At 55.3% G+C, this 25,761-nt stretch overlaps 1 protein-coding gene across 4 annotated transcripts; it reads left to right on the top strand.

Moving 5' to 3' along the window:
* The first annotated feature begins 1,949 nt into the window (after nt 1-1,949).
* Nucleotides 1,950-25,541, top strand: APEH (acylaminoacyl-peptide hydrolase). Of its 4 annotated transcripts, XM_075005086.1 has the most exons (22): nt 1,956-2,058; nt 5,330-5,459; nt 6,489-6,615; nt 9,031-9,121; nt 10,495-10,570; nt 10,748-10,902; nt 11,115-11,252; nt 11,575-11,666; nt 12,083-12,123; nt 12,378-12,499; nt 13,091-13,151; nt 13,543-13,640; nt 13,779-13,830; nt 13,959-14,047; nt 14,571-14,709; nt 14,786-14,869; nt 16,205-16,285; nt 16,811-16,899; nt 17,090-17,280; nt 17,369-17,471; nt 24,836-24,942; nt 25,368-25,541. In XM_075005086.1, exons 1-22 carry the CDS (start codon nt 2,047-2,049, stop codon nt 25,471-25,473), a joined length of 2,184 nt encoding a protein of 727 aa, XP_074861187.1. In that variant the 5' UTR covers nt 1,956-2,046; the 3' UTR covers nt 25,474-25,541. The 4 variants fall into 4 exon arrangements, with proteins under 4 accessions (XP_074861188.1, XP_074861187.1, XP_074861189.1 ...); XM_075005088.1 differs by lacking the exons at nt 6,489-6,615; nt 9,031-9,121 and adding an exon at nt 4,846-4,923 and having other exon boundaries at nt 2,010-2,058; XM_075005087.1 differs by lacking the exons at nt 6,489-6,615; nt 9,031-9,121 and having other exon boundaries at nt 1,950-2,058.
* Nucleotides 25,542-25,761: the final 220 nt, after the last annotated feature.

The raw sequence follows: 25,761 nt of genomic DNA, 5'->3' as shown, positions 1-25,761 counted from the left end.
AAGCTGTGCTAGTCTATATGCTATCAAAACAAAAAAGCAGTAAAGTCTTTAAAGTGCTACTTTACTGCTTTTTTGGGGGGTTTTGTGTAGACTAGCTGTGCGCGATGGAAAGCGGCACTTTTGAAGTGCTGTGGCTGCCATTATGCTAATGAGGTGCTGCATATTCCTTTCGAAAGGGGGAGGCTATTGTAGACATAGCCTCTGACCGGGAATTACCCTCCCTGACATGATGGTGTCCAGGCTGAGAGATGACCATCACAAACTGCAGACAGCACAGAGATGGACTACACCAGGGCCAAGCACATGGGGAGACCATGGAAGCACAGCACTGTAGTTAGAAGTGGGAGCCTGACAGCCCATGGTACAGGCAAGGAATGGAAAGTGCTTCTCTGTCCCTTGGAGCAGTTCTCTCAGTAGTGATGTGTGTAATTGCTAGAACCCACGTGGCTGTCCTCAGAGGCACACCAGTGGTCATTCCCTGTGCTCCAAACTGGTGGCTGCTTGCCATGGTGGGAGTTGAGGGGGGCATATGCTTTGTTCCGGGGCACAGGTACTCAGGGCCAGAAGCCCAGACCCTTTTCCCCACTTGCACTCCTATTGCTCAGCCTGTAGCTCCTTGCATCTTGAGACAGACTCCACTTCTGCTTCCCTCCCCTTCTCCCCCACCTTGGCACTAGCTATTTATCACCATCCCTAGCCTGTGTTCCTTCTGCCCACCCCACGCGGATGCTGCTCCCACTCAGTGCCTGCACAACCATCTGGTTAGATGCTCAACTCTGATGACAAATGTCCAGGCTGGTAAGCAAATGCCAAATGAACATGTAACCCTGTAGTCCACAGCTTGCAAGATGCCCATGGCAGCATCACACTTGGCTTCCCAGTCCCTGGCCTAACTTTGCAATGCTTCTGGCTGGAGCAATGATAGAGACTTAGTTCATACTCAAGGATTCAGGAGACCTCTACCATCAGCAAGTTGGGGACAGATGACTGAAGCTAATGTCTGGTACTGGCCAATTCATTTGAATCCTCAGGAAGCCAGAAAAGCCACACAGCTTTCCTGAGGGTGCAGCACTGCTTATGTTATTCGAAGCTCAGGACTGGCAGGTGGAGAGCCAGGCCTGCACACAGCACTCGGCACCATAGGAGATGCCCATAGTGCAAGACTGCACACTGCTGAATGTTCCTAGCCACCCTTCCTGAGTCTGCAGGGGTAGCTCTATATCAAGAGCCAGCTCCCGGTCCACACAGCATGCCTAGCCTTGTTGTTACAATCCACTTGTAACCCCTGAGGCACTGAGAGCATGTGCTAGTGAGAGTGAAGGCTCTGCTCTACAGTATTAGCTAAACACCAACCGGCTTTCAGCCCCTATGGTCTCAGGTTCAATCCCTTCCGTCGACAACCTACCTCGGTCGGCATTATGCACGCCTTTCGAGCTCTCGGCAACCCCACCCTGGGCCAGACCTGCCTGTTGTCGGGCATACAGCGGTGGGCTGCCCGCTGCAGCGCAGCACAGCTGGGGGGTGCGTGCCAAGAACTGGCATGTCCCTAGCCGCGCCTGCTGCACAAACCCAGAGGGAACCCCTGGCTGCAGGCGAAAGTGGCCTAGGAGGCGCCACTTGCGACGAGCTTTGCGTGCGCCTTTATCGGATGCGCTCGGCGCTGCACGCCGGCGACCAGCCCGACAGCCGCCGCGGGCTTTGGGGCCGTACAGAGGGTGAGGGGGGCCGCGGCTCATCCGCACAGGGGAGTGACGGGTGGAGAACGTGCAGGGAGCCGAGACGGCCCTGCCCTCCACACGGCACTGCTCTCCTCCCACGCCCTGCGCGTCCGACCCTGCCAGCGTCCCGCCGTACACCCGCCCCCTACTGGGACAGGGCACGAGCTCGACGTTGCCTGACAATCTAGCCTCGGCTGGACGGCGGCCGCTGAGGGACACGCCCCTCCATAGCCCGCTCCGGGCCCTGCCCAGTGGAAGCTCCGCCTGCCCTGCTCGTAGGCCGGAAGTGCAGCGTCACGAGCCTGGCGCCCGGAGCAGCGTAAGCGAAATGGAAGCGCCGGTGAGCGTCTGGGTCCGCCGCCTTCCCGTAGTTCCCTGCGGGACGGGCCCTTGCAGTCCTGGAGGGGTGTGGGGATGGAGACGCGGGACCCGGGGATGCAAGTGACTCCCGATATGCGCTCGCGCCTTCCCGGTAGTCTCCCTGTAACTCCCCCCAACAGGCCGCCGCCGTCACTTCGTGCGCCCGCCCCGCCCCGAGCCCCCGCCCTGCCGCTATGACCCTGTGACAGCCCCGCACAAAGCCCCCCCGCCCACAGCCCTGCCGCTGTGACCGCCCTGCACAGACGCCCCCACAGCCTTGCCGCTATTTCTCTGTGACTACCCCGCACAGAGCCCCCCCAACAGCCCTGCTGCTATGACCCTGTGACCGCCCTGCACAGAGCCCCCCCCACAGCCCTGCTGCTGTGACCCTGTGATCGTCCTGCACAGACCCCCCCCACAGCCCTGCTGCTGTGACCCTGTGACTGCCCCCCACAGACCCCCCCACAGCCCTGCCGCTATTTCTCTGTGACTACCCTGCACAGAGCCCCCCCAACAGCCCTGCTGCTATGACCCTGTGACCGCCCTGCACAGAGCCCCCCCCACAGCCCTGCTGCTGTGACCCTGTGACCGCCCTGCACAGAGCCCCCCCCACAGCCCTGCTGCTGTGACCCTGTGATCGTCCTGCACAGACCCCCCCCACAGCCCTGCTGCTGTGACCCTGTGACCGCCCTGCACAGAGCCCCCCCAACAGCCCTGCTGCTGTGACCCTGTGATCGTCCTGCACAGAGCCCCCCCCACAGCCCTGCTGCTGTGACCCTGTGACTGCCCCCCACAGACCCCCCCACAGCCCTGCCGCTATTTCTCTGTGACTACCCTGCACAGAGCCCCCCCAACAGCCCTGCTGCTATGACCCTGTGACCGCCCTGCACAGAGCCCCCCCCACAGCCCTGCTGCTGTGACCCTGTGATCGTCCTGCACAGACCCCCCCCACAGCCCTGCTGCTGTGACCCTGTGACCGCCCTGCACAGAGCCCCCCCCACAGCCCTGCTGCTGTGACCCTGTGATCGTCCTGCACAGAGCCCCCCCCACAGCCCTGCTGCTGTGACCCTGTGATCGTCCTGCACAGACCCCCCCAACAGCCCTGCTGCTGTGACCCTGTGACTGCCCCCCACAGACCCCCCCACAGCCCTGCCGCTATTTCTCTGTGACTACCCTGCACAGAGCCCCCCCAACAGCCCTGCTGCTATGACCCTGTGACCGCCCTGCACAGAGCCCCCCGCACAGCCCTGCTGCTGTGACCCTGTGATCGTCCTGCACAGAGCCCCCCCCACAGCCCTGCTGCTATGACCCTGTGACTGCCCTGCACAGAGCCCCCCCCACAGCCCTGCTGCTGTGACCCTGTGATCGTCCTGCTCAGAGCCCCCCCCCCCAACAGCCCTGCTGCTGTGACCCTGTGATCGTCCTGTACAGAGCCCCCCCAACAGCCCTGCTGGTGTGACCCTGTGACTGCCCCCCACAGACCCCCCCCACAGCCCTGCCGCTATTTCTCTGTGACTACCCTGCACAGAGCCCCCCCAACAGCCCTGCTGCTATGACCCTGTGACCGCCCTGCACAGAGCCCCCCACCCACAGCCCTGCTGCTGTGACCGTCCCGCACAGACCCCCCCCAACAGCCCTGCCGCTGTGACCCTATGACCGCCCCCCACAGACCCCCCCAACAGCCCTGCTGCTGTGACCCTGTGATCGTCCTGCACAGACCCCCCACAACAGCCCTGCTGCTGTGACCCTGTGACTGCCCCCCACAGACCCCCCCCAGCCCTGCCGCTATTTCTCTGTGACTACCCTGCACAGAGCCCCCCCAACAGCCCTGCTGCTATGACCCTGTGACCGCCCTGCACAGAGCCCCCCCCACAGCCCTGCTGTTGTGACCCTGTGATCGTCCTGCACAGAGCCTCCCCACAGCCCTGCCGCTATGACCATGTGTGACCACCCTGCACAGAGCCCCCACTACCCTCCCACAGTCCTGTTGCTGTAACTCTGTGTGACCGCCTTGTACAGAGCCCCTCCACTACCCTCCCACAGCCCTGTCATTATGACTCCATGTGACTGCCCTGCAGAGCCCGCCCCCAGCCCTGCCGCTATGACGCTGTGTGACCACACCTTCCAGAGCCCCCACAGTCCTGCCGCTATGACTCTGTGTGACTGCCCTGCACAGAGCCCCCCACACAGCCCTGCTGCTATGACCACACCTTACAGAGCCCCCACAGCCCTGCCGCTGTGACCCTGTCTGATTGTTCCACGCAGATCCCCCTATGGCCCTCACACATCACCTCCTCTCTGACCCTTTCTAACTGCCCACAGAGCCCCCTGTGACTCCCCAGAGTTCCCGCTGCTGTGATATCTTTTGACCTCCCAACACAGCCCAGCCCACTGTGACCTCATGTGACTGTCTCACACTGAGCCCCCCGTGACCTCCCCACACTCCCTGCTGTGCCCTTGTATGACCTCCCCACACAGAACCCCCAACCCCTGCCACATCTCTGCCTCTGTGATCCTGTGTGAGGCTCTACACAGAGCCTCCCATAACTCCCCACTCCCAGCTCTGACTTCTTGTGACTGTTCCGCACAGAGCCCCCACATGGTCTCCCACAGCCTCTTGCCATGACTTTATGGGAGTGCTTCTTACAGGACCCCCCGCCCATGAGCCTCCAACATCCCCTAGCTGAGACCCTGTGTGGCTCCCCACAGCCCCCAGCTGTGACCCCATGTGTGTGCCCTGTATAATGCCCTCCATGACTCTCCACAGCCTCCCCACCATGACCCAGTGTGACTGCCTCACACAGAGCTCCCTGTGACTCCTCACAGCCTCCTGGTGTGAACCCATGTATGTATCCTGCACAGAGCACCCCGTCATAATCCTTCTGCTGTGAACTCGTGTGACTGCCCCGCACAGAGCCTCTCTGATCCCCCCCACAGCCTCCTGCCATGACATGGCCCCCATGTGTGTGCCCCACACAGAACCCCCAGTGACAGCCCCCCCATCTCCCTTTTGCAGATCTTTCCATGTGATTCCCCAGAGCCATTCCCTTTTAGCTCTTTACACAACCCCCTACATACATGGGCTGCATTTCCCAGCCCTTCACCCCTTGCCCAGGACCCTCATATATCAGGCTGGTCAGGGAGCTGCTAAGGTCTGTACTCTGTGCCCAGTGCTCTAGTGCCCATGGATCTATCCCAACTGCACAGTGCCTGGTACTGCCCCCTCTGCTGATGGGTTCCTTCCTCCACAGGTGCTGAAGAGCCCCGAGAAGATAGCTGCACTGTACCGCGAGCTCAGCCAGTGCCCCTCGCTCTGCAGCGCTTGCATTGGGCCTGAGGTCACCACGCAGTATGGGGGCAAATACTGCAATGTCTACACAGGTACTGATCCCTGCTACATCTGCCATCCAGTTGGGGACAGGCTGCACATTCCAGAGGAGGGGCAGGGACAGCAGCAGACTGGGAGCAGCGCTGCCTTGTTTCAGTCTCTGCTTTGGCTTGGCCATAGCAAGCCGCCCTGGCTCAGGTCCTATCTCTGCTGGGGATCAGGGAAATGATCCCGGACTCCAGGCTGTCTGCTTGCTAAGAGTCAGTATAAAAGGAAATCACCCCCAAATCCTGCATGTGACTCTTCATAGATGTGAAAGGATTTGTAGCTGTTGGGTCCTATCAGATCAGCAGCATGCACACACACATACAGGCTCTCTGGGCTTGGACTCAGTCCTCCCATCTCTGCAGCAGTCTCCAAGAAGAAGCAGTGCATGCTGTGAGGCTTTGTTGTAGCAGAGCCAGTGACTGCTTTTCTATTACCTGCAGCCCCTCCCCTTGCAGTCAGCAAAGATGCTGCAACTCCCCATCCACTTGTCACAGCAGCATCCCAGCTAGCCTCTTGCAGCATTGCTGGTCCCATCCTTCCCGGGTTAGCAGCTCCATTGCCCTTTGTGTGGGCAGTCGAGCTCCTTGGTCAGCCCTGTTTCCTGAGCCTTTGTGCTCCTGGCTCCTCTCCACTCAGGCCTGGCTGAGCCACCGGATCTGTCCGTCACCACGTGGCTTTGCTCCCTTTCTCCAGTTGGAGAGGTGGCTGAAGTGTGCATGGTGGAGCTGGCTCCAGCTGCCCCCATGTGGCAGTTCAGGAGCTGAGGCTTAGACAGAGTTCTAGAGATTTTCAGAGCTGCCCGCTGCCCTCACTGCAAGGTATTAAGCACATGTGACCATCAGGCCATAAGGAAGTAGGCCAGGATCACACAGAGCCAGGGCTGAACCCAGATGTCCTCTGGCAGTAAAGGGAGTACTAGGAGTGCTGGCAGATGGGGTGCCTTATTCTGCACGCAGGCCATTCTCTTGAGGCCAAAGGAGAGGGAAGCAATGCCAGACCAGGGCAGGCAGCAGCTGACTGCCCTCTCCTTGCAGAGTGGTCTCAGCAGGACCTGGAGAGAGCTGAGAGTGTGAAGTTCTGCCGCCAGTACCTCATCTTCCATGACAGCCAGACCATTGTGTACTCGGGCCCTTCAGGCACCTGCAGTGAGATCAAGGGAGAGTGAGTGTTTTTGTCCTGTGCCTTTGGCAGCGCTTGCTGTGTGCACATTGCCACCTGCTCTGTGTCCATGGCCACTCCCAAAGCTCTGGAGAGGTGTGGCCTGGCTGGCTGCCTACTGTGAGTGTGGCTGGGCAGGAAGGTGGGTGCTGGCTTGCCATGGGCTGTGGGCAGCTGGGAGCAGAGCTTGAGCTGAGTGGGCTGCTGGGAGCTGCATCAGGAGGGATCAATCCAAAATGTGGCTCAGCACCTGGAAGAGGCCCCCTCTTCAGAGTGTGGAGGAGGGCAGATCCTGGGGCCATCATGTCTAGGCCTGAATTGCCTCCGAGAGTGGCAGTTTGGGAGGAAGAGTCTTCCATTACAGTCTCTTCTCCAACTGTCCTCCTGCTGCCACCTGTCCCTGGGGAGGCTTCAGGCTCGGTTGCCTGCAAAAGGCAGTTAGAAGAAGGCAGGGCCCTTGGCTGTGCCTGGTCCTATCTCCTGGAGGAGGCACCTGGGCCAGCTCTGGGCTGCTGCCTGCTGTTTCTTCATCCAGATCTGTTCTATCCATAGGATGTTTGGGGTGGCTGCCCCAGCCCCTGCACTTTGGGGGAGCCTTGCGACAACTGCCTGAAGTGTCCTATGGAGAGGATGTGCAGGGCCCAGGGCAGTCTGGTGAATTACCAGGTGGTTTTGTGTGGGGCAGCATCAGGGCTTTGTCCTCCCTGCACTCAGCATGGTGGCAGGTGGGGCTGGGGCCAGAGCACTTTGTTTCTCACTATGGCAGTGAAGCAGAGTACTGGGAAATCGATGGTGGGGCACGGCAGAATAGGCTGCCAGGTTGCTCCGGCTTCCACCGATATGGCAACTCCTGCTGCTGCCCTGCATCAAGCTGCCCAGTAATCTTCCTGCTTGCATCACTCCTGGGAGGAGGCTTCTGACAGGGTAGGCAATAGGGTGGAGCAGGGGTGGAGCCTGGAGAAAGGTTGGGAGTCGGGCTTGTGCAGAAGGGGGTTTCCCTGGGCCCTGCACCTGGGGCACTGAGGTGGGGCAATTGCGACAGACCTGCCTCCAGCTTTGCTTCAGGCTCTCTGACCTGGCCATTGCTATGCTTTCTGGGAGCACCTCTCTGCCTCTACATTGCCTTGTGTCCTGGTGTGTGTTTGGAAGAGATGTGGAAGCCAGAGTGCTCACCTGACCCATAGGATCTGGCCAGCCATATCCTCTGTTAACCACAGCTTGGGTTTCGGGAACTGAGACCCAGCATCTTTTAACCTGTACTAAATATCCTGAAATGAGGTGGAAACCAGCTTCAGCTTTTCAAATGGAAAGGACATGGCCTCTCCAGTCTGGACAAAAAAGTGCATTATGGCTGGCAAACAAATGCATTTGGGAAAAAGAAAAGCAGTGAGTTGAAAATGGGCTGGAGTGGCTGCTGCTAAATTCTTATCCGTTTGCTAAGAAGACAAAACAAGCACAAACCACCCAAGATGGGGCATAAAAGAACAGTGCAGAGAGAGGTGAAGCACTGTGTCCTGTTCCCCTGAAGATCTCTGTGGGGCTTACTTCATTGCAAGCTTACTCCTGGAGAAACCCAAACCCAGCCAATGTTCTGACCAGCCATACTGAGAGCTGTCAAACTCCTCCTAGGTCAGGGTGATTTGGTGCAGTTCTCTTATCTGCTGCAGGGTCACAGACTTACAGTGGTGTTGCAAAATGTGCAGGTGTGGCCGGCTCAGCCTCACTTTTATTAGAGAGGAAGAAAACAGATGGCTAAGAAGGAGAGAAAAGTTGTGAGGGCAAAGGCCATATGAGGGAATGAATGAGGGACAAAGTCTCAAGTCCCAGCTCGTGGTTACCATTCAGCTAGAGCCAACAGAGGTAGTGCTGGCCTGTGGTCCCTCTCACCGGCTTGATCTGTCAGGACAAGTCTCGGGAGCAGGAGGAGGAAGGCCTGGTTCCCAGGAGACCCAGCCACAATGGTGAAGCCTGCTGCAGTGGCTTTTGCCAGGCAGCTGCTGCTCCAGCTAATTTTCCTCCAAAGTCTGTTTGTTTTCCAGCCCTCAAAGGCAGAGGGGTGAAATAGCTATTTGGTCACCAATTAAGCTGAATTTCCCACCCCAGGTCTGGTCCTCTGATTTCAGGTCCCTTCCTCCTCTTGGTTACCAGGTGTGACTGGAACAGCCAGTCATTTCGGGACTTTTGTACATGTTTTTTTGTACTGTTTTGGATAACAGGGCAGTGACAGCTTGGGAACCATCACTCTCCTGCCTATGTTATCAGAATAGGCCCCAGCTCCACCCTTTCCATCACTCCTGTGGGGTGAGTTGGCATCCTTGGGCCGAGGGTTCTCTGAACTCCGTCTGCCTTGCACATGCCTCTCCCACCCCCAGGCTGTGCCATGATTTCAGGCCCATTCCAGCCTGTCTTCTGCTGTAGGCTGCTAAGCCGGGAGTCTCGCAGTGGGGCACTGAAGGCCGTCCTGCGGAAAGCCAGCCCTGGCAAAGGAGAAGAGAAGCAGTTCCTTGAGGTGCGTTGGTTTGTGACTGGGGCCCAGGGGTACTATGAGAAGAGTGAGGGCACCTTCAGTATCCAGCTCAGGGCAAAGTGCAATCCCGTAGTGCAGCCTGGGGCTGTGGCACCTTCCTGGCCTGTCTGCTCGCTATTCCAGGAAGGTGTGTCAGCCAGCCCCAGATGCTAACAGCCCCTCCTCGAGCTTGGCTTTGGTATAGAGCAGTGGTAGGCAACCTGTGGCCTATTGGGATTTTGTGTGTGGTCCATTAGACCTTTCCTTTGCTGTTGAGGTTGCATGAGGTTGCCAGACCTACTGATTTCCATCCACATAGTTTTTTTCTTACCATCAGTGCTTTTTTTTTCCCCCCCTAAAAAAAAAACAACGGTGCCACTATTCACCCCCTGCCATGGAAGAGGGGGACGCTGCAGCTTTGAAGCTGGGAGTCGGCTGGGGCACAGTACTTCACCAGCAGCCCCAGGTGTGTGAACCCTGGCCAGGGGAACCTTCATGCAGAGGTGCCGGTATACCGTACTGGCATGTACTGTCAGAAAAAGAAGCCCTGCTTACCAGTATTACTAAAGTGACATGCACTACAGCAAGGGCATGTGAAGGGAGGTGTGTGCTGATTGTACGCAACGTTAATCACGAGAGCCGTGTACTCCCTCTGCATCCAATCAAAGTATTGCGGTGGTTCAGTCTGCATGTACAGCATATTATAGGTATATAAGCACAGTTAGCCAAACTACCCTATGCTGGGACACTGTCTTGGTTATGACAATCTTGCAGCCCACTGAGATGAGGGAGGGCCACTTATGTAGCGCATTCACTGTTTTCTGTTGCTCATCTCTGATATAGAGGATTCCCTTCACTGGGGTGGGAATCCCCATGGCTGTCCACTCAGCATTCACCAGGCACTGCTTATGACAATCTGGGGCCCAGCCAGTCGGCCAGACCGTCCTAGGACCCCAGGCCAGAATGGAGCAGGATGGACAGAGCTGTGACAAGCCCACTCATTCCCTTATGGATAGAACAGGCCCAAAGGGCCAGTGCAAGGTGGGGCCATGCTGCCCGCTTTGCAGCCAGGCAGACTGCCACCCCAGCTGGTAGCTGTTGCTACCAATGGTCTAGCACAGCTGCCTGTCATTCTCTCCTGCCGCCCTGTGCAGCGTGCCACTTGCCCAGGATACCACAGCCCCGCTGGTGCTCGAGTGTCACAGAGCTCCTTGGTGCAGGGCTCACTGCTGCTGTGCTGGGTGCTCAGTAACTCAGCCTGGAAGACACCAGTCCTGCAAAGAAAATGGTGGGTGAGCAGCTCGTTGGGGAACGAGTGATTCTGGGGCAGTCTCTGGAACCCTGACACCTGACCCCTGATGTCTTTGTTCCCCCAGGTCTGGAATCAGAATCGCAAGGTGAAGAGTATCAACCTGACAGCTCTGGAGAAGCATGGCAATGTCTATGAGGATGGTGAGGCTGGGTCCCCAGCATCTCCCTGCACTGGCTGGCAGGGAGCTAGGGAGAGATTAGGACTGTGGCATGGGATGGAATGGCTGGGTCAGGGAGGGTGGAGAATGGGGTCCCCAGGGCCAGTGGTGGGTGAGCTGGGCCATGGTGTCCCATGGGATCTGACTGGCACTTCTCCAGATCAGTTTGGCTGCCTGTCCTGGTCGCACTCAGAGACCCACCTGCTCTACGTGGCCGAGAGGAAGCGGCCCAAGGCTGAGTCCTTCTTCCAGAGCAAAGCCCCGGAGCAGAGCAGTGGCTGTGTAGATGAGGAGAGAACTGGCAAAGCTGTCAAGGTGTGTGGAGTGTACCCAGGGTCTACTTGCCCCACCCCAGAACTGGCCAGAGAGCCAATTGGGCATGGTGCTAGGGCACGGAGCAGGAATGTGGGAACAGCTCCAGGCTCTGCCACTGAGCACTGTGTCCTGCTCCTCTGTGGACTCTGGCAATATCTGGCTGGGGGCTGGGGGTACACCAGGAGAGAGGCACTCATGACTCTGTGTTCCAGGGGGAGCAGTTCGTATACCATGACGACTGGGGAGAGACGCTGGTGGGCAAGAGTGTCCCAGCTCTGTGCGTGCTGGATGTGGAGAGTGGCAATGTCTCAGTGCTGGAGGGCATCCCGGAATACATCTCTCCTGGGCAGGTCAGCATGGGTGTGGGCAGCCAGATGCTGGCAGTGCCCAACTGGCAACCCGCGCCAGCTCCCAAACACCTTTCTGTCTATTCTCTCTGGTGCCCCACCAGTACCCATATGTCACCCTGCTGTGCCCCAAGGCACCAGTTGGTGGGCCGAGGCCCTGCTCTGGTTCCTGGAGAGCGCAGCATATGGTTTCATTCGCTTCAGCAGTGAGGGAATTTCTGGCTGCTCCCCTGCCCTCAGCACTCTCACCCTCCCCTGCTACCCATCCCAGCTGCTCAGTGCCTGGCCCCACTTGCTCACTGGTGCTCTCCTACTTTGTCTGCAGGCCTTCTGGTCCCCTGGTGACACAGGGGTGGTGTTCATAGGCTGGTGGCATGAGCCCTTTCGCCTGGGCCTGCGGCATTGCACTAACCGCAGGTGAGTTCCCAGTGCCGCTACCTGCTGCCCCTTCCAGAGCCCCAGTGCTGCCGAGAGAGGCCCCTTATGTCCAGGAGTTGAGCTGTGGGACCACTTGGAGAAATGCCAGTAGGTGCTTGGGGGCTGGGGCTGGGGCTGCCAAGGCAGGAGCCAGGTCAGTGGCTGCTCCACCCCTGCTTTGAGAGCTAGCCCCAGCCTATGGGCACCTCTTCCTGCAGCCTCCTCTGAAAGTGGGAGGGATGCCAGGAAGCTGGGGTTGCCAGCCTGAGCTGGGGAGGTACTGTTCCTATTTGCCAGCTGGGATCAGTACCCACCTGGAGAAGGAGCAGTGGTGGCTGGGTTTTCCCATTGGTTGTAGGACTTGAGGGTGAGCTGTTGTGTCTGTGCAATGACAGCTGCCCTGCTCTGGTTCTCAGGTCAGCACTGTTCTATGTAGACCTGACAGGAGCAAGGTGTGGTGAGTTGCTGCTGCTGCTGCTGCTGCTTTCTGAACCAGGACCCTGCCTATGTGCACCCACCTTGCCGTGCCTCCTTGCATGCCCCCTAACCCATGCCTTGCCTGCATGTGCCCCGTCATGCCCACATGCCATCACCATGCTATGTCCACCTAACCCCCTTTCTCTGCCTGCGCACCACCCCTGCATCCCTCTTGCACCTGCCCCCCTACCCTGGCTGCTCACAGTTGCCTCATAGCCTTCTGTTCTGCTGCAGAGCTGCTGTCAGATGACACTAAGGCTGTGTGGTCCCCACGTCTGAGCCCTGATCAGTGCCGCATCGTGTACCTGGAGAATGATGCACTCGGGCCCCACCAGCAGTGCAGCCGCCTCTGTGTGGTGAGTGAGTCACACCAGGCTGCGGAGCCGTTGCTGGAGTCCCAGCCCTGTGGGCACCACCTTACACAGGGTCATACTGAGCTCTTGTATCAGGCTCTCTGGAGCCCAACCAAGGCCCTGTGGTGGTGACGGCAAAGCCAGCCTTGTCCACCAGTGGCACTTCCTGCTGGGAGCTGGAGATGAGTCACACTGTTGTGTAAGGTTGTAGCAGGCCCCACCGAGGGACTTGGGCTTCTCCAGCAGCCTGCCCTGGCAGAGCTGAGTGGCAGTGTTCACAGCAGCACAAGAGCTCCTGCCCCTGGCATGTTGCCCTGACATATGGGCCTGCCCTGTGCTTCTGCTGGTGCCTCCCACTCCCCAGATTGCGTCTGTTGTGCAGTGCTGCAACCTTCGCACCCAGGTGCCTGGGGGAAGCTGGGACAAGCCTACTGGGGCCTAGGTAATCCAGGGCAGGCTCCCCAGCTCACTCAGCCTTCCCATGAGCAGCTGCCGCGGCTTTCTCAGATTGCCTGTGGGTGCAGGTCAGGCAGCATGGCTGACCAGAACCCCAGGCTGCTGCCCCGCCAAGTACCAGCTGGCCATTTCTTGCAGTATGACTGGTACACAAAGGTCACCTCCACTGCGCTGGACATTGTGCCTCGGCAGAGCCAGGGTGAGTAGCGGGCTGGGTTCTCTGGGAGTGAGCAAGGGGCTGGGCTGAGGGATGATGAGGTAGGCTGGGCACCTAGGGTCTTGGCATTCTCCCGGTGTGAAAGCCAGTGCACTTTGGCGCTCTTTGCTCAGGAGGGGCCCAGGTTGCTGGTCCATAAGAGACTGGGTTGGGAGGCAGGGGCACTGCTGGGGTAGCTGGGGAGCCCAGGGGTGGGGTAGCAAGGGCTGTGGGTCAGGAATGAGGGGATACTGGTGGAGCTGAAAGTGTAGGGGTGGAATGTGAACTGTGGGAGGCTGGGTTCCCTGTTGCTGGCCGTTGGTGCGAGTGCCCTGTACCAGCCTGGCTGGTGTTCAGGGGGCAGTGTGCTGAACCCAAGGTGCTCTCCTTGCAGAAACATTCACAGGGATCTATTGCTCAGCACTGCCAGGCTTGTGCTGGGCAGCTGATAGCCGGAGGGTCGTGCTGGACACCGCTCAGCGCAGCCGTCAGGTACACAGTTGAGGGGCTGTCTGTGGGCACCTGCAGAGCCCGTGCCAGACCAACCTTGAGCAGAGGGGCGGGGTCATTGGGCCTCTGTGTGGCTCCAGTCTGGCCCCAACTCTGATAAGGCTCATGGTTTCTCCCTAGGAGCTGATTGTGGTGGAGACACAGAGTGGCAGTGTGACTTCCCTGACGGCAGGTAAGTACCCAGCAGTCTGCCCTGCTCACACTGCCCCTGGACACCTGGTGGAAGGGGCTGGGTGCCCCGCTGCCCCAGACTCCTCCTGTAAGTTCCAGACTTTGACCCAGGCATATGTCCCTCTGCAGGTGCCTCCCTGGGCAGCTGGTCTCTCCTCACCATTGACAGGGATCTTCTAGTGGCCAGGTTCTCGACCCCCAGTTGCCCCCACACACTGGTAAGGGGGATGGGATGGGGCAGGAGGGCTGACCCACAACCTTTCACCCCACATACAAGCTAAGGAATAATAACTGGCTGCAGCCACGCCGCCCCTCATCCAGCCTCCCAAAGCATGACCTTGCTTATGTCTGCCTGGTGCTGGGCTAGTAGGGGCAGTGACGCAGGAGTGAGGAGCACTGGCAGAGCTTGCGGGGGAACCCATGGCGGAGTTAGCACGGCGGCATGGGTAGAACAGCGGGGAGCCTAGAGGAATGAAGGACGCGTGCTATGGGTCAGGAGTCAGGAGCACAGGCAGAGCCTGAAAGGGGTGGGTGACCAGGGCTGGGCTAGCAAGAGGCTGCAGTCTGTTTACTCTTATCAGTTCTTTCAGTTTCTCCATATGCCCCGTGCCCAATACCATGTGCAGCCATTTCCTCCCCAAATGCTACCAGAGGATGTCTGCAAAGCTGTGCCCCCACCCATGCTTGTTGGCACATTTTGCAGTGCTGCACATGCCAGTTATGAACTCTCTCTCCTTGCAGAAGGTGGCTTTCCTCCCTGGGGCTGGGCGGGAGGCCCAGGTGTGCTGGCTGTGTCTGGAAGATGCTACCCCCATCCCAGAGATCAGCTGGGCAATCCGGCCCCTGCAGCCTCCCCCGGAGCAGGATAACCCACAGTACAGTGAGTGACATCAGAGGTGGGAGATGGGCCCTGGTGTGGCTGGCTCCGTTGTTGATGTCCCAGTCTTTCTTTTCAGAGGGGATCGATTTTGAAGCCCTCCTTCTGCAGCCTAGCAAGGGGCTAGAGCCAAGGAAGCTGCCTCTGGTGGTCATGCCCCATGGTGAGCCCCTGCCCGTCATGTCCCGCTGTGCACACAGGTCTGACTGGGCCTAATTAAGAAGCTGGAGTTGAGGGTTGTCCTGTCAGACCAGGAATCAGTGCTGCCACCTTGCCCTGGGGCCCAGCCTGCTGGGGGCACCCCATGCCTGCTGCCACCTCCTCTCCCTTCCTGCAGTGATGCCAGCTGCCCTCCTCTGGCTGTGGGGTTGGCAGGCCACTGTTCTTTCACTCGGCAATGACAAGCAGGCGTATGCCCCATCCCCCAGCAAGGAGGTGTTAGCACACAGCTGCTATGGGCTTCACAGGCACAGGGAGGAGAGTGGCTCTGACACAACTGGTACTTGCCTCTTTAAGGTAGATCCCTCTGGTTTGGCCTGGGGACAAGGTTCTGCCCTGGTGGTCGTATCACTGGAGAGCTTCTCCCAAGTCAACTTGCACCTGTCACCCGGTGGCTGGTGAGCAGCCAAGTCAGATCTGAGTCAGGCACTGCAGCCTGGTCTCCCCCTTGGTACTGCTGGCAATGTCAAGTGGGCTGGTGGTGCCTGCTGGGCCAAGCCAAGCCTGGACTGGCTTCAGGATGGGAGTACTGCTCCTCAAGTAGCAGGGGCAGAGCTCAAGGAGAGGTGGGATGGGAACTACCCCACAGCTGCCTGCACTCATCCCTTCAGGGAGAACAGCCACCCTACAGGCCTGGGCCACCAGCCTGACGGGAAGCGCAGTCACCCTACAACACTGTGTGTATGTGTCGTGTCCCCCCAGGTCCACAGGAAGTACAGCTACCCACAGGCTTCAGCACCTTAGGGAGCAGAACCATCCTACAGGACTGGGCTCTACAACCCCCAGCCACACAGGGGTGAAGCCACCCTATAGTTCTGCATACACACACAGCCCCAGGGGGAGCAAAGCCACCCTGCAGGTCTTGGCCCCCGCCTCCATCCCCACCCCACAGCTTCACCGTACAGTCCCTCTCCTCTTCTTTAACATTTATTTATATGGTAGTTGTATTGGGAGGTTGGGGGCGCTTCCTGGCCCCCCATGCTCTGTTGCCCTGTGAGCATCTGCTGTGCTCTTATTGCCAGCCAATCCTTCACAATGAGGATGTTGCTGATTCACTGCTCAGGGAGTGAGCAGGGCCAGCAGATATTCTCTGGAAAGTCTCTGTTCAAGGCAGTCATGTGCTGGAGGAGCCTGGCCGCTTGCTGGTTTTGCACATCCAGCTCTTTCCCCGCCCTTCCAGGCAAAATGTCACAACACCTGTACTGTACCCCATATGAGCCCCTCCCCTCTGGGTTCTTCCCAATAACCCAACCCCTCACCCCTCTGCCTCGCTTTGCAGGGGGCCCACACTCTGTCTTCACGGCCAGCTGGATGCTCTACCCCGCAGTGCTTTGCAGGATGGGCTTCGCAGTGCTCCTGGGTGAGTCCTGCCTGAGCCAGCGGGGACAGGGACTGGTGCTGCAGGCATACTGTGGGGTCTGCAAGGGGTGGACATGCTGTGGCCAAGGCCTGGTGGAGTAGTGGCTATGGGCTCCCTAGACCTGACTGTGCTCAACCTATGCCACCTCTCTGGCATGGTACCCTGGGGAGAAACTACTGAGGTAGGGGTACAACTGGGCTATAGTACAGGGACGATCCCAGAATGCAGCACCAGCATGGGAATGGGCATTTGGGGTAGGCACTATCAGCATCCTGGGATAACCAGTAGGAGGGTGCAGTGCCCAGGCCTGCCCAGCTCCAAAGCTCCTGGCTGCTCCCCATTCACCCTGGATTGAAGGCCTGCATCTGGGTGCCCATTGGGAAGGAGTGAGATCTCCTGTTGGACACCCCGCTCCCAGTGCACTGCTGGGGACTGGCTGTGGCAGGCCAGCCACATGTCTTTCGTGGGCCCTGGCTTCAGGAGGGCTTGCAGGAGCTCTTCCCTCACGCTGAGTTCTTTCTCCAGTTAATTACCGTGGCTCGCTCGGCTTTGGCCAGGACAGCATTGCCTCCCTGCCTGGGCACGTGGGCTGTCAGGATGTCAGAGATGTGCAGGTAGTGTCTGCTCCCCCCAGCTCCCCTGCAGCTGCTGCCCAGTGACTTAAGAGAGGGAGGTGGGCACAGCCAACCCATCAGGTCCTGGTCACATCTCAGCACTGTCCTCTTGCCCACTCCCTGACACCACCCTGGCTACCCCTTGCCAGACTCTGTCTCCTGACTGCTCTGCCCCACTCCTCCATTGCAGTACTGCGTGGAGCAGGTCCTAGAGGAACACATGCTGGACTCAGCCCGGGTGGCACTAGTGGGTGGCTCACACGGAGGCTTCCTTGCTTGCCACCTCATTGGCCAGTATCCAGGCACCTACCAAGCCTGTGTGGTGAGGAACCCAGTTGTCAACATGGCTTCCATGATCAGTGGCACCGACATCCCCGACTGGTGAGTGCATGTGACTGAGACCTTCCACACTTCCTGCCCCAGGTGCAGCTTAGGCCCCATCCTGAGCCAGGCTCTGTCTCCTCTGCAGGTGCCTGGTGGAAGCTGGCTTCCCCTACACACCTGACACCCTCCCAGATCCCACCCACTGGACAGAGATGCTGCACAAGTCACCTCTGCAGTACGTCGCCCAGGTATGGAGCTATGCCCCCTTCTTCACAGACTCCTCCCCCATTCAGAGATCTGCACCCCCCGTGAAGCATTCTTTTCTAGGCTCCACTTTAAGACACTTCTCCCTGTGCTCCCTAGAATGGGCTCTGTCCCTTGTTCAGTTGCAACCTGCTGGCAGCTAACAATCGAGACAGTTCTTTCACTAGCAGGCAATACACTCCCTCTCCCTTCCCAAGGAGATTATTTTCAGCTGCAATGCAGGAGCTGGTCTCAACCACCCCCACATAGGCCTTCCGACCAATGAGGGGTAGGGGGCACAAAAGGAGCAACTGTTCTGGGCCCTTTAAATATCTGCTGGCACTCTGCATGACATGCTCTGGGTAGCAGTGAGGGCTGTTGTGCTCTGGGTGATGCTGAGGGCTGGTTTCCCCAGCCCCACCCCTTTTGGTACTGTGTGAAACCTACCCCCTTGCCCAGGGCCCAGCAAGTCTGTCAGCCTGTCTGCCCCCACTCCTGAAAGCCTGTGGTTTCCCCTTGCTGCTGAGGAATCAAGAAGACTCCCATTCTTTGAGCAACTCTTGGGACTTTACCTTTTCTCTCTGGGATCCCAGCAGGATGTTCCTTGCTGCAGGCAAATGCCTCAACAGCCTGGGCTACATGGAAAATGCCATTAGAGGTTGACTCTCTCTCCTTTGGCATCCTTGGGACCTGAATCATGCCAAACAAGGGAATTTGCCGAGTGACAGAAGGTCAATATTTTTCCAGCACATTATAAACACTTCCACGACTTACTGAGCTCTTAGAAGACATTTAGGAGTAAATTACAGCTAAATAACAGCACAGAACACTGAGAGCCAGGATTGGTGGCTATAAACAAACTTCATGGGACTATGAGAAACTTGGTCACACCCATGATAAGTGGTCTTCTGGCTAACTAAAATCCTGCTGGATTATGGAGTTTGCTGGCTGAGAGAGTTCTGGGTTAGAGAGGTTTAACCTGTAACAGTTAACATGTCAAGGGTGTTATTGTCCACTCGCTTGGCAGTCACTCAATAACGAGTAGGACATCTTCACGTCACCCTCCTATTTGTGAGTCCATTGACTGATCAGCCCAATTCTGCAGCTGCAGATCCTATCACAGAAGAGGCAGGTCTTGGTAGCTGTTGGAGGGGCGCGGGGCAGTTTTTGATGCTCTTTTGTTCTTCTCCACCTTTCCTTGTCTGCACAATGTCAGGATCTCTCAAAGTGTGCCACCCCCTCATGGGTTCCCCTTCTCCACTGGGGACAGGTCTTGGGAAAGGTTCTCCCGAGTGTCAACACGGATGCTGCACTTTTTCATGTGTGCCTTCAGCTTGTCCTTATATCACTCCCACTGGCTCCCAGTGCTCCTCTGTCCTTCCTCCAATTCAGAAAACAGAATCTGTTTTGGGAGGTGCTGATCAGACATCTGAATCACGTGACCAGTCCAATGAAGTTGTTCATGAATGATAATGGTTTCAGTGCTGGTCATGTTCAACTCCTGTGGGAAGCTAGTGTTCATGCACCTATCCTCCCAAGAGATATTCAGGATTCTTGTGAGGCAGCATGGGTAATAGTGTTCAAGTTTGTATGGTGTCCAGGTGTCACATGCATACAGTAGTGTTGGAACAACTGCTGCATGGTTTACGAGGAGCTTTGTCTTGGGATAGGTGACCCACTTCTCAAACACCCTTTGTCTCAGGCGAGCGAAAGCAGAGCTTGCACAGTTCAGACGACGATAGATTTCCGCATCAATGTCGACTTTAGTTGAAAGATGACTTCCAAGGTGTGGGAAGCGCTCCACATCTTCCAACAGTTGTCCATTGACTTCAATAGAAGGTGCATGAGATTGTCCCATCGGTAAGGTTGGTGGAGTACCTTGATCTTATTGGTGGTCAGTGTGAGGCCGAGAAGAGATTCTCATTGGCTTCAGCGAAGGCACATAAGATGGTCTGAAGGGCTGTGGGAGAAAGGGGAACAACCATATTGTCATCTATGTGCTGGAGCTCCATGATTGAGGTTTGGGAGGTTCTGCTTTTAGCTTTCAGTCTCCTCAGACTGAAAAGCTTCCCATTCATTCTATAGATAATCTTCACACCATCTGGAAGTTTCCACCAATGAGATGAAGGGACATGGTGGTGAAAATGCAGAACAGTGATGGGGAAATGACGCAGCCTTGCTTGACTCCCGTTTTGACCTCAAAGGGGTTGCTTTGGGATCCATTGTTGGTCAATGCTGTGGCAGTCATTATATTGTGAAGCAGCCCTAAAATGCTCATGAATTTTTTGTGGCAGCTGATCTTTGAAAGGATGGTCCACAGGTTGCCACAATTAAATGAGCTGAATGCTTTGGTCAGGTCAATGAAACTCATATATAAGGCTTGGTTGTGTTCTCAACATTTTTCTTGCACTTGCCAGGCAGTGAAGATCATGTCCACTGTTCCTCGGAATGGTTGGAAGTCACGCTGGGATTCTGGAAGAATTTCTTCAGAGCATGACAGGAGCCAGTTTGCAAGGGTTTGAGCTAAGATTTTTCCTTGATGTTGCCAGGAGAGAGGTGGCACGATAGTTTCCGCAGTCTGACTTGTCACCTTTCTTGAAAAGATTGACAATCAATGTGTCTCTGAAAACTTGTGCAGATCTTGAGAATCAGGAAGTGGAGCTGTTTGTGGAGCTCTAGCCTATCTTCTTTGAAGACTTTGGTGGGATTCCATCCCGTCCAGTTGCCGTGTTGCACTTCATCGTTATGATGGCAGCTTGGACCTCACTTAAGGTAGGAAGTGTTGCAAGATGGTCTCTAGACAGTTGCTGAGGGACTTGGTGAAGGGATTCTAGGACGGTGGTGAAGGGGCAGTTCAAGAGCTCATTACAGTGCTCCCGCCAGCGAGAAGCAATGGCTTCTTTGTCTTTTAAGAGTTGGGTACCATCCTTTGATCACAGGGGATTGATTCCATGGCTTTTCAGTCCATAAACAACTTGGGTAACATTGAAGAAACCTGTTGTATCATTAATGTCTGCAAGATGCTGGAGTTCTCCTGTCTTTTCAGTCCACCATAGAGTCCTTCCTTTATGCTGGACTACTGCCTTGGCTTTGGCATGCACTTCTTTCTTTATTGTGCAATTGATGCCACTTTGACAGGCCCTAAAGGCTTTCCTTTTTGCCTCAATCAAGCGTTCAACTTCTACCTCATTCTCATCAAACCAGTCCAGATGCTTCCTAGTCCGGTAGCCAATGGCTTCTCGACAAGCTTCAATGATGGCATTTTTCAATTGACACCAGTGTTTTTCCACATCTTCAGGGTTTACTGTCGGTATCTTCCTTTCGAGCGCTATCTGGAAGTCACTTTGTCTGATGGGGTCCTTAAAGCCTTTTACATTGATCTTTCATTGGATCTGTTTCCTCTGACTTCTCTGTGTGGTGACAATCGTAATTGCCATTGTGGATCGAATAAAGCAGTGATCAGTCCAGCAGTAATCAGCGCTAATCATTGCACATATGAGGACATCATGTTGATCCTGAGCACAATCCCGACTTCTGAGGTGCCAGTGCTTCAATCGAGGATGTTGCCATGAGGTCTGAAATTTGTTTTTCTGGTGGAACAGGGTGTTTGTGATGACGAGCTCATGTTCTGCACATTCTTAAGGAGGTACACTCCATTTGGAGTTACTGTTGCCAACTCCTTCTTTTCCCAATGATAGTCTGCCAGAGATCTGCATCTCTTCTGACCCTGGCATTAAAATCCCCCAAGAGAATAATCTTGTCTTCTTTGGGTGTTTCTTTCAGGACTGTGTCCAGTTGGGTGTAGAATTTCAACCTCACATCATGTTTGGCATCTAGAGTTGGTGCATAGGCACTGATGACAGTTGCGTGTTGGCTTTTGGCAAGCTTCAAGTGGAGAGTCATGACATGCTCATTAATGCTTACAGGGACTTCAGATAGGGTCTTGGTTAGTTTGTTTTTGATGGCAAATCCTACTCCATGAATTCGTTCTTTTTCCTGTGGGGTTCTTTTCCAGAAAAATATGTACCCTCTGCTGCCTTCTCTTAGCAGTTTTTCTTCTGGTCTATGCATTTCTGCCAGGGCAGCAATATCCATGTTGAATCGTCACAGTTTGTGGGCGATAACTGCCGTGCGTCTTTCAGATTGATCACTGTCTGGGTTGTCCATTAGCGTCCAAATATTCCATGTTCCAAAGTTTACTGTTCGATTTTGACTGCATGGAAGTGAACCCACTGGACACTGTTATCCAGTCGGGGTGTTGAAGTGGACTATGTTTAGGGCACCTTTTCTAGCCCCCTCCCCGTGTGGGGTGAGCAGAGTGGATCCTAAATAGGGTTGCTCGATCATGGTTGCAGCAGCCGGACTGTTCTTCCACCTCAGTCCTTGAAACGGAACGACTGATACATACATTCACTGCCTGCATGCTGGTTCATGACTAAAAGCTTCCAGATTTCACGGTCTTGCTCTCATCACCTTTTGCCAGTCACTGTAGGGCTTAAGTTAGAAGAATAGTACACAGAGGAAGATACCTGTGTGTGAATTCTTTTAACGTGGGGAGGACTGTTGCATTGCAGCCACCACATGGTTCTTGATGGACACAAAGCTCAGGTTCAATGACATGGAATCCATGACAACTGGGAGTCTCTTGTCTGCTGCAGCCTTCATCTGCCTTCACATCCATTGTAGCATTACCTTTGCTATCCTCTGCCTGTTCTGCTGTTGAGGACTTTTAGGATCATTGTTTGTCTGAACCCTCCCCTGCCCTTGATCTTGCTGCCATGACTGACCCTCCTGGGAGTACAAGACTTCCTGTGGCATCGCTCTTGGGTTTATTGCAGCACGCAGCACGCTCACCATGACAAGGTGATGATCCGGAGAGTAGGATTGGCCACTATCTCCTTGGTCAATAAACTTCCTTAACCTCCAATTTGATTTGCCCGGGAGATTTCTGTGTTGAGGACAGCAGACTTAAGCTTTGGCCTTGTCTACACTTACCTTTACTGTCTCTCTTTTGCAGCTACACAGATCACATAGCTGAGTAGACATACCTACCATGGTGTCTTTCACACAATAAGGGTGACAGGGGTTTCTCTCCCGTCGATGCCGGCAACTCATCTTGTTTTGCTGGCGTACCAGTGTTGACTGAAACATTTTTGGAGATCAATTTATTGCGTCTTCATTGACTCAATAAATTGATGCCCAGTATGTCCCTGCCGTATCGATCCCTGGCATAGTTGAAAATATACCTCTTTGTTACTTGCTTTTCTACCAGCACAGGACATCTGTTCCTTAGGTGACTAGTGGAATCCCAGTGATAGCCCCTTTTGAGCTCTTCTCTTTTTACAGGACATTTGGTCTGGGGATTAGAGGAAGGGAAGCGAGTGCCCCACCTCCCAGCCACCCTCTTATCCTGGTAAAATGGGAACCCTGCTTTCCTCCATCAGGTTTAAGCCCCACATTTCTGTGGTTTACCTGCAGTAAATGAATCTGTTGGCTCAAAATCATCAACTAGAGATGCCATCTAATCCCTGGTTTTTGCATCTTGGTCCCATAGACACTGTTTCACATCATCTTTACAGATGCTTAGGAAATTCTCCTGACCCACATTTCTGGAGTCAAACATTTCTCTAAAGCTTGTAAGCACTTTTCCCCTCTTTGTCTTTCCTATCAAACCATTAACCTTATTTTCACATTCCCCCGGCTCAGGCCAACAACTCCTCTTAAGATTCTAATTTCCCTCAGTGTGTGTCAGGGACAATCTGAAATGGTTTCAAAATCATTTTTTGAATTTATAGTAATCTAACACATTCTCCATTAACATTTCATTGAATATACAAAGAACTTTACCAGTTGGCAATCAAAACTTCTTGTTATTGGGAATCCAATGACTCGCAGGCAGCCTCTCAAAGGTAGTAAAATAGTCAGCACTATCACCTGTCCCAGTGTATGCTGGACGCACACCTGGATTTTTATAGAGGTGGGAATCAGTGGTGTGGGAGTGTTCTGGGTCTGCTTTGTGAGCACATCCGTATGGTGCTTTCACTTTCTCATTTTCCTTTTACTCCCTGAATTTCAGCTCCAGAGCTCTTTCGTGTGCTGCCTCCTCTCTGGCAGACTCTACTTCCTTCTTTTTTTAAGTCCATAGAAGAACCTCAAGTTCCAGCTGTTTTAGCACCATGTCTCTGACATTTTCTCTTTTTCTGTCACTTGCAGTTTGTACAGCACTAATTTCACAACTGCTTCACTCACCCATCTTTCTGTTTTCTGTCCTCATTTCCCTTCCTGAAATAAGCAGACAGACATTTGCAACCCTGTAAATGTCTCTTTGTCTGAGTCACCACACTTACAAACTACATCTGTTAATACAAAAAAGCAGTCCAGTAGCACTTTAGAGACTAACAAAATAATTTATTATTCTTTAAAGTGCTACTGGACTGCTTTTTTGTTTTGATAGTACATAGACTAGCATGGCTATCTCTGTGTTACTATTCTACATCTGTTAGTGAAGTGCAAACCTCACTCAGAACAACCAAGTGTTTGTTTCACTCTGACTGCTGTGCTCCTGTGACCAGTTCCCTGGGGTGCAACCTGGAACTGGAGTACTGCTGAGCCTCTATCTACCAACCTGGTCTCTCTCACCCTCAACAACTCAACACATCTAGAGGAAAAAGACTGAACTGAAGAGATGGTTCCAAGCTAAAACAAAGCTCCTACTTTTGTATGGGAGAGCTGTAACCTGTTGATGTTGTCTGCCCTGACACCTGTCTTATTCAAACCCTTGCTAGTTTATAGAACTCAGATTGATTTTACTTACTTATTAACTGTAGCAGAATGGATTTATGAGATTATGAGCCATAACTGTACAGATGAAAGTTGGCTACATGGAAGTACTATATTTTACCTAAAACAGTGCATTTTGGTTGAAGTACTTGGAAAGGCTGCTCAAGTTGCAAGGGTTACCGCATGTCCACTTTTCTTTGAAGAAGTGGTAGACTGGATTTTGACCAAGGCAAGCTGTTACAGCTTTGGGTCCTAGGCTGGGGAGCTATGGGGAACTGCTGAGTTTTTCTTGAGTGGCTGGCAAAAGCATTCAAACTGGGTGTGTCCCTGCCTATGCATGGATGTGTGAGTGCAGGTCTGCAGCTCGTCGCAGCAGCACAATGTGAGAGAGCCCAGGTTGGTGAGATAGAGAGCTCAGGTCCAGATTGCAACCCCTGCTCAGAAAGCTTGGTCTCCTGTTCCAAAACCCCACTCAGAGACCTGCCCCAACCCCTTTCCCCCAGATCAGAGATGCACACATCCTCCTCATCTTGGTTTGGGTCTCAGTGCTGGCTTTGGGACCAGATCTCTGACTTGTTCTCCCCCTTAGGTCCGGGCACCGGTGCTTCTGATACTTGGAGAAGAGGACAGGCGTGTTCCCCCAAAGCAGGGGCTGGAGTACTACCGTGCTCTCAAGGCCAGAGGCATCCCTGCCCGGTGAGCCCACAGGTGGTGGGACGTGGGGATTAGGTTGGGGGCGAGAACTAATTAGTGCAGGGGCTGTGGCTGTGGAAGGCAAGCTGCGTGCTCAGGCGCAATGAGACCGATAGGGCTGGGATCAGTGATGGATCAGCTGGCACCAGGGGCAGGGGCTGAAGATGAGGCAGTGCAGTGAAAGTTGGCTGCAGGCTCAGAGGCTGCTAGGCAGCTGCTACATCCCACTTGGTGGAGGGTGCAGTGTGGTGCAGGTCCATGTAGGCATGGGTCCCTGGGGAACTGGTAGCTCGGGGGACAGTCCAGGTACATGCCCAGATGAGCTGGGGATCCCTGAGTAGGGGAAGTGGGGCCCGATCTGTGCCCTCGTGGGGACTACTGAGAAGCTAGCTCCAGAGTACCTTGCCAAGCTCTCTTCTTCACTGCAGGTTGCTGCTGTATCCTGGGAACAGCCATGCACTCTCCGGTGTCGAGGCTGAGGCTGATGGCTTCATGAACATGGCCCTCTGGCTGCTCCAGCACCTGCAGTGCTGATGGGGGCTGTGGTCTGCCTGCATCCAAGCCCTGCCATCTGCCTCCAATAAACTCAAGGTTTCAGCTTGTGTCCAAGTCACCACATTCTCAAGGGTGCGGCCTGTCCTGACAAGAGGGGCTGGGGTCTCCTCTCCTCGACAGCAAGGATCTGCCTTGCTAGTAGCATGTGCAGTTGGGGGTGGAGAGAGGAAGAGCCACCCTGGCCCCTCCTGCAGAGCTGGGAATGGTCCTGGGAAGGACAGTGTGCTAATGGCCAGCTCTCCTGTTTGCCAGCTGGTTGGCCACGCA

Source organism: Carettochelys insculpta, chromosome 11, assembly GCF_033958435.1.
Source record: "Carettochelys insculpta isolate YL-2023 chromosome 11, ASM3395843v1, whole genome shotgun sequence".
NCBI classification, from domain to species: Eukaryota; Metazoa; Chordata; order Testudines; family Carettochelyidae; genus Carettochelys; species Carettochelys insculpta.
This window is presented reverse-complemented; position numbering and strand designations above follow the sequence as displayed.

What these genes read in the sequence shown, in the direction of transcription:
- APEH (XM_075005086.1), top strand. An exon ending in CGGCATTGCACTAACCGCAG is followed by an intron (nt 11,667 to 12,082) that starts GTGAGTTCCCAG and finishes TCTGGTTCTCAG; the next exon opens with GTCAGCACTGTTCTATGTAG. An exon ending in GGCACCGACATCCCCGACTG is followed by an intron (nt 17,281 to 17,368) that starts GTGAGTGCATGT and finishes TCTCCTCTGCAG; the next exon opens with GTGCCTGGTGGAAGCTGGCT.